At 34.5% G+C, this 10,859-nt stretch overlaps 1 protein-coding gene across 2 annotated transcripts in view; it reads left to right on the top strand.

Annotated features, from left to right (window-relative positions):
- Positions 1-1,585: 1,585 nt before the first annotated feature.
- LOC111493680 (5'-3' exoribonuclease 4) overlaps positions 1,586-10,859 on the top strand; it is a 13,003-nt gene continuing 3,729 nt past the window's right edge. Inside the window, exons 1-16 of one of the 2 annotated variants that reach the window (XM_023143486.1) lie at positions 1,586-1,902; positions 2,406-2,508; positions 2,588-2,664; positions 2,751-2,942; positions 3,122-3,241; positions 3,352-3,414; positions 3,514-3,657; positions 3,748-3,912; positions 4,079-4,156; positions 4,875-4,961; positions 6,759-6,839; positions 9,031-9,123; positions 9,723-9,793; positions 10,058-10,186; positions 10,596-10,672; positions 10,754-10,794. In XM_023143486.1, coding sequence (XP_022999254.1) covers positions 1,696-1,902; positions 2,406-2,508; positions 2,588-2,664; positions 2,751-2,942; positions 3,122-3,241; positions 3,352-3,414; positions 3,514-3,657; positions 3,748-3,912; positions 4,079-4,156; positions 4,875-4,961; positions 6,759-6,839; positions 9,031-9,123; positions 9,723-9,793; positions 10,058-10,186; positions 10,596-10,672; positions 10,754-10,794 — 1,728 coding nt within the window. In that variant the 5' untranslated portion in view covers positions 1,586-1,695. Of the gene's footprint in view, positions 1,903-2,405; positions 2,509-2,587; positions 2,665-2,750; positions 2,943-3,066; positions 3,242-3,351; positions 3,415-3,513; positions 3,658-3,747; positions 3,913-4,078; positions 4,157-4,874; positions 4,962-6,758; positions 6,840-9,030; positions 9,124-9,722; positions 9,794-10,057; positions 10,187-10,595; positions 10,673-10,753; positions 10,795-10,859 lie in introns of those variants that run through there. The other variant, XM_023143487.1, reaches the window with a different exon arrangement.

Here is a 10,859-nt window from a genome sequence, read left to right as displayed (position 1 = left end):
TTTTTTTTTTTTTTTTTTTTTTTTTTTTTTTTTTTTTTTTTTTTTTTTTTTTTTTTTTTTTTTTTTTTTTTTTTTTTTTTTTTTTTTTTGTCGGGAGTGTTCACCCGTTCGATTGGATAGGTTCAAATATTTTTTTTACTCTATCGTTCCCGAGTTGGATTAAGTAGGTTGAGATGCTTTTTTTTTTTACTCGATTCAACTATGTAGATTGTAATTTTTTTCCCCCACTTTTTTTAATGAAATCAATCAAACCCAATAAAAAAAATTGGGTTCGGGTTATTTGTGTAACCGTGCAATAAAAAAATATTGGGTTCAAGTTATTTGTGTAACTGTCCAAGCTCATTGTTAACAGATATTGTCTACTTTTATCTATTACATATTGTCGTCATCCTCATAGTTTAAAAACGTGTTTATGTAAGAGGTTTCTATGCCTTTATAAGTAATGTTTCGTTTCCGTCTTAGTCCATGTAAGATATCGCATTTTGAATTTTTTTTTTAATGCTAAATATTAGTGTCTATTTATTTATTTTTTCCAGTTAATATTTTCGTTTCCGTCCCGCTTGTAACACGCGTATATATTTAGGAAGTACTTAGATATAAAACTAAAACTCATTTTTTTCAACAACTACGAGCTCTCCCCTTTGTCTTGGACACCTGCACCGACTCAAGAAATGAAACCGAGACTCATCTATGCCTCAACATACTAAGAAGATGATGAAATAGTATTGACTAAATTATATACAAAAATATTTTCTAAACTTTCAAAAGTTTTATTAATAACTTTTTTTTCTATTATTTTTTTTATGATAAATTTTTATTTGGTCCGACAATTGAAAAAAAGTTAAAAGGAAAAAAAAAATTACCGGGTAATAACGACATAATTAAAAGTTTAGCTTCCATTTAACAAATTTTTTAAATATTTAGTTAAAGGGGTGGCTTCAAACCTTTGACCCGACTACGAAATTGTTGAATTATAGTGTGAGAGCTCACATTGATTTGAAGAGGGGAATGAAGCAGTCTTTATAAGAATGTGAAAAACTTATTCCATTAAACACGTTTTAGAACTGTGAGGTTAATGACGATATGTAACGAGCAAAAGTGGACAATATCTGTTAGCGCTAGACTTGTACGATTACAAATGATATTAGAGCAAGACACGGTGTGCCAATAAAGACACTCGGCTTCAAAGGGGGTGGATTGTGAGATCATACATCGGTTGAAGAGGAGAACAAAACATTCTCTATAAAGGGTGTAGAAACCTCTCCTTATCAGATACGTTTTAAAATTGTGATGATGATGACGATATGGAGAAAAAACCGACAAAATCTGCTGAATTATTAAAAATCTTACCAAATATATTCATTTTTAGAGAAACTTTATTTCATATTCAATTTTCGTTGAATTCACTAATAGTAAAAAAAAAAAATTATCTTAAAATTATTTGGTAAAAAATTACAACAATTAATCGAATGAAATAAGAAAGGTAAGGTAAAAATTGCAAACAAATGAAAAATGGTGCAAGGAAATAGTTGTCAACGATAAGGATACACAATCTTCGTTTCCAAACACATCCAATTTCCCCATCGTCTCTTTGTTTGCCGAAGCATCCGTACCTTAACTTGTCTGCAATAGAAGCTTTTTACAGATCTTGAAATTCCCTCTTCTCTGAACTGACTCGCCGGAGCTCCAGCGGCCATGGGTGTCCCTGCCTTTTACCGGTGGCTTGCCGACCGGTACCCCCGGTCGATCGCCGATGTGGTCGAGGAAGAGCCAGTTGATGGCCCCAACGGGGTCGTCTTGCCGATCGACGTCTCCAAGCCTAACCCTAATGGAATGGAGTTTGACAACTTGTATTTGGATATGAATGGCATAATTCATCCGTGCTTTCATCCTGAAGGCAAGGTATTCAGTTCTTGACCTCCTTTACATTGGCTTCAGTTTTGAGATTGTAATGGTTTGCGAGGGGAAATGAGCATTATAGTTGCATTATGTGGCCAAGCTTGAGTTTCTTTGATGTATATGTGTGTTGGCAGAATATCAGTGTTTGGAGGGTTTTGCGAAATTTATATGTTGAGAAGGATAATTCTCTGTCTTAAATTCTAGCTTGTGGTCTCTGGTGTGGGAATTTGTCTAATGCGAAGTCTGGATATCAGATATCGTCGGTTTTTTTTCCACAAAGCGAAGTAAATTTGATTTAGAAATGAAAAGTTACCAGTGCAGATCAAAATGCTGCTTAAATTATACTCTGATGGTTTTTGAGGCATGAGAACAACGCATGGTTTTTTTTTTCTCGAAATGAAATTTTACTTTCCGAATTCAAACATTATAAGGCAAAAAGAATTGTGAATAGACGTGGTTTTGTTGAAATTTGTTGCTGATGATTTGTGCTTGATTTACATGTTCAGCCTCCACCAGCTACATATGACGATGTATTTAAATCCATTTTCGATTACATTGACCATCTCTTCTCATTGGTTCGGCCAAGAAAGGTTCTTTACATGGCAATTGGTATGAAATATTTTAGGTTCTTGGAGCATTTCTGTTCTCTATATGCAAGGTCTATTTTAATAATCTTAGAATTTGGCAGATGGTGTTGCACCTAGAGCTAAAATGAATCAGCAACGTTCTCGGCGTTTCAGAGCTGCAAAAGATGCTGCCGAGGCTGTGAGACTGCTTATATGCCATCTATCATCATGTATGTTTATGAGCACTGAAGGAATCTTAATGACTTTTTGCTCTGCACGTGTTAGGAAGCTGAAGAAGAAAGATTAAGAAAAGCGTTTGAAGCTGATGGGCAAAGCTTATTACCTATGGAGAAGCCCGAAACATGTGACTCTAATGTCATCACTCCCGGAACTCAATTTATGGCAGTGCTCTCCGTAGCACTTCAGTATTATGCGCATTCAAGATTAAATCACAACCCAGGGTGGAGGTTTACGAAGGTATGATTGGAACATTTTTGTTCTTCTCATTCTTTCATCTTCAATTGGCTTAAAGATTGGATAATTCCTTATTGGTGGAGTAATCCTTTCTGTATCTTCCACCTTTTATACCTCTGGCTTTCAGGATACTTTCTCTCTCTATGTTTATTTATGGGGATGCATTCGATGATTATTTGAAGGTTATTCTATCTGATTCAAATGTTCCTGGCGAGGGAGAGCACAAAATTATGTCATACATTCGGCTACAACGCAATTTGCCTGGTTTTGATCCAAACACTCGACATTGTCTGTACGGTCTGGTGAGTGACTTCTATCTTAGCTTTTCATATTTTCCTTTTCTTTAATGCTTCTTGGCTGTGTGCGCAGAAAGAGTTATTACATTATTCCTGTTTTTGTGTATTAATTTCAGGATGCAGATCTGATTATGCTTAGTCTAGCAACACACGAGATTCACTTTTCAATTTTAAGAGAGGTCAGTTGACTGTCTTATGAGTGGTTATGTATTTCTAACTTCTAGCTGATTTCCTGCTTCAAATTGATCGATTACTGAATACACACATTAGTCGTGCAGGTAATAATGCTACCAGGGCAACAGGAAAAATGTTTCAATTGTGGCAAAGTTGGTCATTTTGCAGCTGAGTGTCGTGGAAAGTCTGATGGTCCAGAAGATTGGAATGCAGCCGATGAAACTCCAATTCATAAAAAGAAATATCAGGTTGGAGAATATGTTATCTTGATTTCAAAGGTTCAATGTATCTTATTTAGTATGTCTTGCTGTATCTGACATGATGTACTCCCTATGCAGTTTCTCAACATTTGGGTTTTACGAGAATACTTGCAGTATGAATTGGACATTCCCAATCCACCTTTTGAGGTTGATTTCGAGCGGATAGTGGATGATTTTGTGTTTTTGTGTTTCTTTGTTGGCAACGATTTTCTTCCACATATGCCAACCTTGGAGATAAGAGAGGTAAGGGGATCTAGCTGTTTACAAGGAGCACACTGTTATTTCTTTGTTTCCTAAATGGCTAAATACCCAAGTTCAGTGCTTTGAGGGCTGTAAAGTCATATATACTGCCTCTTTTCCATAATTTTTATCTTTAACAATTGTATCATGACTTACTTTTCTGGTTCAGGGTGCTATTAATTTGCTGATGCACATATATAGAAAGGAGTTTCCTGCTATGGGTGGTTATCTTACTGACGCGGGTGAGGTAATGGTCTATTCTTATTTCTTGCAAACTTGATCACCGTTGCTGACATATTTTTCCTTTGGAAGTAGGATTTCATCTGAACTTATTGCTTGTTTCTAACGTATGTCTACCATTTTTTCTACTTCTTAATAACCTTTTCTCTTGCTTTAATGTGTCAACCTTGTGTATTTTCAGAGCTAAAGTTCAAATCTTATATGCTGCTCATTGGAATTGAAAAGTAGCTATTTTATTTCTCTCTCAATTAGTTAATTCTGTAAAGTGCCATTGTGCTGGGTTGAAATAATCTACCATCTCCTCATCATATTGTTTATATAATGATCAATAAGAGTGTTGTTTTATAACACTTCTACATTTTCTTACATGTATAGAGTCCCCTTTTTGAGGCTTTGGGATATGATTCCTATCTCCTTGTCAAATCTGTGTATTCCTCCTTTTTTTTGGATTTATGGTATGCTATATATCTATTGTTAAAAAGAAAATAATCTTAGGTATAGGAGAATTTCATTTTGCTTGCTCTTTATTCTTTGAAGTGGGGCAGCTAGGATATTCCACGCATCATGGAGTTCTTTCAATTGATTGTTAAGGGTTATGCATCGTGGAACTCTTTCCTGTTACTTTCTCACTTTTCTTCTCTCTTGTGAAATATTTTGTGTGCGCGTGTGTATAATAATCAAGCTCTAATCTGAACATCTTTTTTTTTTTTCTGTGAACTTCTTAGGTTATGTTAGATAAAGTGGAGCATTTTATCCAAGCTGTATCTGTACACGAAGAACAAATCTTTCAAAAAAGAGCCCGAATTCAGCAGGTCTTGTGCTATCTCTTGTTCTGCCTGTTATCGTTCAGAGCATTTTGAATCTTATCTACTATTTGTTTTGCTTAGTTTAGTTAGTGCTCAGTTCTGACACATCCTCGACCTATCCCGATGAAGACTGAAACCTATAAAATATGTAGTAAACAACAAGTTTGTTTCCTTTAAATTTGTTGTTCATTAATATGAAAACTAAAAAATGTGACACTCGAGTAAAGGAGGGGTACATGAATGAACGGAGGCTACATCAAAATGAGAGGTATCCTGAGGGTAGGATAACTTAGCTAAGAAAGGCTTAAAATAATTGCAAACCACCTATTACCAACAAGGTGTACTTTTCTTTTTATGGCTCAATCATAAGAACTCCATGGTTAAACATGTTTTAACCATTGTTTTACTTGGAGCAATTCTATGTTGGGTGACCTTCTAGAAATATTTTTGGGATGCATGTGAGTGATGACGAAGCATGCTGGAAGGACTCGTATTGGTTTGTGAGGATAGTCTTCATTCTTAAGAAGTGAGGAGTAGGTAATGTGGCCATGTCGTAGGGTTGCAAAGGAATGCCGGGGCCATTAGGTGCCAAAATCCGGATTCCGAATCCCGGGCATGGGTTGCTACAGAAAATCTAGTAAACATTAAGTTCGTTTCCTTTAAACTTGTGGCTCAATAATTTGCATGAGGCTTGCTTATATTTATAGTTATAATGTCTTCTCAAGTTTTCCATCAAACATTGAGCACTTCTGGATTGAGTGGTCTGGAGGTAGAGATCTGTTGGAGTTTGGAAGGAAGGCAGTAGAAATTTTAAAGGGAAACATGACAATAATAGAGTCTACCTTATGGAATACGTATGGAACAAAATTTCATTTGGTCATTGAAAATTTGAGAGGAAGATACAAAAAGGATGGAGATAAGAAACATATATATTAGCCTAACGTGACTTACAAAGTCACCCCTTGGTTTACTAACTGCACAGCCATCTGGTGTATGATGCATTTGTTTTGATGCTAATATCTTGTACTTGGATGACCTTTTTGATTACCTCACACTTGATTCTTTGAAGTTAGAGTATCGTTTGAATTCAATAGATTGTCCTCCTAGGTTCTTTCAAAGATTCTCATATCCTGAAGGCATGCTTTAAGGACATGAACATGTTTTGCTAGATTCTAGTAGCTTTAAAGAAAACCTATACTATTTCTCGAGGTTTTACAAGATTTCTTATGCCTAAATAATTTTATTATTTAGTAAAAGACTCTTGAAGTATAAAGATTATAATTAATTAATTTATTTGTGATTAGTAAAAAACTTGAATAGCCAATAATGCATTTGAATTTGTTGCTAATAGCAGAGATTCATTTGAATCTTGTTACACTTTCGGTTGAATGTATTTTGATACTTCTCTTTGGGCTTTCAATAGTAAAAAAATTTGTTGCTATCTTTTCTTCTTCTTCATCACCGTTATTTATTTTTTCTACTTGAAGAACACTTTTGTAATCAACCGGACCAGCATCCTTATGTTTATTAAACTTGCCCGCCAATGCAAATACAGATGAGATCTTAGGTGTGCATTTCATTAGCTTCACATAAAAAAGATAATTGTTTTTGAAACATCTTACATTGCATCTTTTGTATCCTTTTGAAGATCTGTATCTTAAGGTATTAATGTCACGTCTTTATCTACCACGTGTGTATATCTTTCCATACTCTAATCTTTAGTCTCTAGCTATTTATATCTTTCAAATCAATATATTGGCATCCATGGATGAAAAGTATCTGATACAATATGCTGATCAGCAGGCACAAGAGAATAATGAAGAAATGAGAGGTAGAGCTAGAAGAGAGAATGGTCCTGCGCCCCCAGTTCCAACAATTGACAAGGTCTTAGTTAGCACGTTTATTTCTTAATGGTTTTGTATGTATTCATATACTTATTCATTTTTTAATGGTTTAATGGTTATATGATTATTACTAGCCTGTTAGTCTTGATTGAAGTGCTTGAGTTTACAATTATTTGATGCAAGATATCTGGCAAATATATGTCCTTATTCCTCTCTGGATCTTTCTTCTTGCCTCATGTTCACACTTGAAATAAGATTTTGCCTATAAGTTGTGCATGTGTTTTTAGTAAGAGGTGGCGGGCAGGAAAGGGGTTGTTCTTTTGGTCTGAATGTTATTTGTATTGTATATGCCTATTGTCTATATAATTTTTCTTTTCAAAATTTTGAATGTATTTTGCATTGGCAGCAAATTAGAGTTAATCCCAGTGATAGAATTAAGTCAAAAAAGTTTTGGTAGAACACCAAGAAGGCGCATGAACTTTGATCATCTCAAAGCTTTCGTCCCAAGGAGCACATAGTTGTCAAAGATCCTTTTATTCTTTCAGCCCAAATTCCAGAGATGGAATTTTTACGAAGGTTGACCGAAATGAATTTTGATTTCCTTCTGAAACCATACCTTCAAAGAAGAGCAAATATGCTGTCCTTAGCCTTCAGATTATTAATCCACGAGCAACCTAAGATTACAACTANATTGCACGCATATAGGTACTTTATGCGACAGATTATGAACAAGAACCAGCAAATCTGTTTTCCGACTGAGGTCACGAATCCCCATCCATAATTCATCCCTGAAACTGGATGCCTCCATCTTAAGTTCCTAAAACAAAGAAAAAATAAGGTAAGAACAGAACTTGAAATATACATAGAAGACATTATTCACATGTACCAAAAGGCACGAGTAAAATTTGCATCCATCAGAATAGAACCAGCTGTGTATCACATTCCAGCTACATGGAGATCCATTCAGCAGAAAGACATCACAGCATGTTCAAATACAAACCTACTTCATATGTTTCTTAACACTCAATAGATAATCAAGGAAGGTACACATATCACTAATTTACAAAAACATAATTTAATAGTGAAGGCAAGCCTAGTGAAGCAAAGACATTATACTAGTTCAGAGCTTTCATTTTCACCATTAAAACCATAAAAAACCATGAAGGGACAGCACAGTGGAAGGATGAAGGGACAAAAAAAAAAAAAAAAAAAAAAACATGACGAAGCATTTAGACATAAACCCAAATTGTGGTATTAAAACTTCTTAATTGTCCTTGGACCCTCAATTGTAAAACTTGAAGATTCTTTTTCATTGATGAGAAATAATGTTTTACCCCCTAAACTGAAACTAATTTAAGTCTTACCATTTTTTTTAATGAGAAAATGAGCCCTGAAGTCTTTTGCCTTCACATTAGTAATTGAAGTCTTACCATTAGCTATTATACAATGAGCTCTGGAGTCTTTTGTCTTAACATTTAGGCTGGTCTCTTATGGGGTGCAAGTGCAACTGCCTCACTTCTTCCTTCTTGGCTCCACCCATACTCTTATGCATATTAGTTTTTCATTCCCACCGTGATTTTGTTGAAGACTTGGTTTAAGAATCTTTCATAGATGGATGGACACGTGGTAGGAATAATCCAACTTTATAAAATATGAGTAGGATTGACTGGTAGGAAAATTCACTGGGATAACAGGTACCAGGGATCTATTTGGTCCCACTTATGCATTATGTCTATGTTATCGTAAAAGAACTAATGTGTAAATTGTTTATAAGATGTAAGCTATGCTATTTACTGGAGTATTTTGAGAAATTTTATTTTTACAAGCCAAGTGATAGATAAGTTTTTCTTATCATTAAATCCAGAAAGAAGTTGGTCCAGAATTTGGATGAAGCTAGCATAGGCTTCATCAGTTTAGAACAAGCAGAGCACCGTAAAATCTAGGAAGAGTATGCTTTGCTTCTTCTTAATTATTGGTTTTAGTTGCCTAGATGTATAAAATATTACAGAGTAGTCATATCAATTGGATAGGAATTCTGTGCGTTTGTGTGTATGCGTGAGGCATTTTTATGGTCCCATGAATTGAAAGGATCAACAAATTCCTCCTTTTTAGATTTTTTTGAATTGGAAGGCTTATATGTAATTTCATGGTGATGGGGTGTTTGAAATGCATATGTTTTGATAGACGTCTAAATATGGGTCTTGTATTCTTTTCCATTTCCCTTTTTCCAGATCAAGTTAGGGGAGCCTGGATACAAGGAGAGGTATTATGCTGAGAAGTTCAATGCTAACTCAGAAAACATTGCTGAAATAAAACAAGATGTGGTAAGTCCATTCCTTGTGCTTGCGTCATTAATATAATAATAGTAGTAATAATAATAATAATAATTATTATTATTTGTCTATTTACTGGAGGATGTAATTCTTAGTGGGTCTCGTCCTCTCCAAAATTTATACTCCAAACATCTTTGAATTCTTGCTATTCCCCTACCTATTTAGGGCAGGGAAAGAATATTATTGAGTAGTCTCCAACCATACATCCTCCCAGAATAATGTTTAATATGTAGATAATATTAATTTAGCGCTAGCCTTTGATTTGTTTTTCCAGCACTGTACCGTTTATCCCAAGTGTTGTACATTAGTGGTGAAAGCTTTTAGATTCAACCAAGGTCCTAAAGGTGATGGGCTTGAACCTTTTTGGAGTCCTTACGTGGAATATTTTAGATATTTCTAATTTTGGTAGCTTAATAGATTGAGAGCTAGCATTGCTTTTAATCCATCAACAATAGGCAAATATTATTTAAATTGGATGCAGATTTTTTTTTTTAATATTATCAAATAGCACTAATAATTACTTGAAATAAATACCCCCCTTGAGTAGTTTTGATGAACAGAAGTAGTTGATGTGCTCATATTTTGTGCAGGTCTTGAAGTATGTGGAGGGTTTATGTTGGGTCTGTCGATATTACTATTCAGGGGTTTGCTCTTGGCAATGGTAAAATTCATTTCCTTATTGTGACAAATGTGTGTATTCTTCGGAGTACCATATTTTCTTTGGTTTTCAAGTTTTCCATTAATTTTCCGAGGATATGCATGCAATATCTTGGCTACGGATTTGTTTTTGAGTTTTGATTGAAAACCACCATTGAATTAAGAACGAAGGCAAATTAGTTGTTTGGTATCCGTGTATTTTGGTGTATGGCAATGGGTAGTACTCACGTTGTCAATGTTTCTATTGAAACTTGCTTTTTTGGTTCAGGTATTATCCTTATCATTATTCACCTTTTGCCTCTGACCTTGAAAACTTGGCTGATTTGGAGATAACCTTTTTCATCGGAGAGCCATTTAAACCTTTTGATCAACTGATGGGAACGCTACCAGCTGCAAGGTTTTTTCCTTTTAATTATTTGTATTTTATCTTGCTAGTCTATTTAAAGTTATATATTGCTTAACAAAGATTAAATTATATCTGAATTTTGCTTACAAGAAGTGAAAAGCACTTTCCATTGAAACCATAAAAAGTTTAAAGGCTAAACCAGCAAAAGAATGACGTTGGAATCTTTTTTTTTTTTTCCTGTTGGCGCTAATCAAGAAATGAGTCAGCAGAATACTTTCCTCATTTGAGTAGACTTATTTATTGGAAGCCAAAAACCAAGCTAAAGGCAGACTGATCCTTGTATGATTTTGTCTCAAAAGATTGTCTATTTTCTTTTCAGCATATCCTCTTATATTGTCTTGTTTAGCTTATCAACCGTCTTCATTTTTATGCATCATGCCTATTGCTTATATGCATACAGTTCAACCGCTCTTCCTGAGAAATACAGAAACTTGATGACAGATCATTCATCGCCAATCCTTGAATTTTATCCTTCAGGTAATCAATTAATCACTATTTGTTTCGATTTTTTTATAATTTTTCCTCTTTCCTCAAATGGTGTTTGTTTTTTATGAATAGATTTTGAGATTGACATGAATGGAAAGCGTTTTCAATGGCAGGTACTATGGTTTTTTTTTTTTTTTTTTTTTTTTTTTTTTTTTTTTTTTTTTTTTTTTTTTTTTTT

The sequence above is a fragment of the Cucurbita maxima genome, unplaced genomic scaffold, assembly GCF_002738345.1.
Source record: "Cucurbita maxima cultivar Rimu unplaced genomic scaffold, Cmax_1.0 Cma_Scf00019, whole genome shotgun sequence".
Lineage (NCBI taxonomy): Eukaryota > Viridiplantae > Streptophyta > Magnoliopsida > Cucurbitales > Cucurbitaceae > Cucurbita > Cucurbita maxima.
The sequence above is the reverse complement of the archived record's forward strand: the minus strand, read 5'-3'. Positions and strand labels throughout refer to the sequence as shown.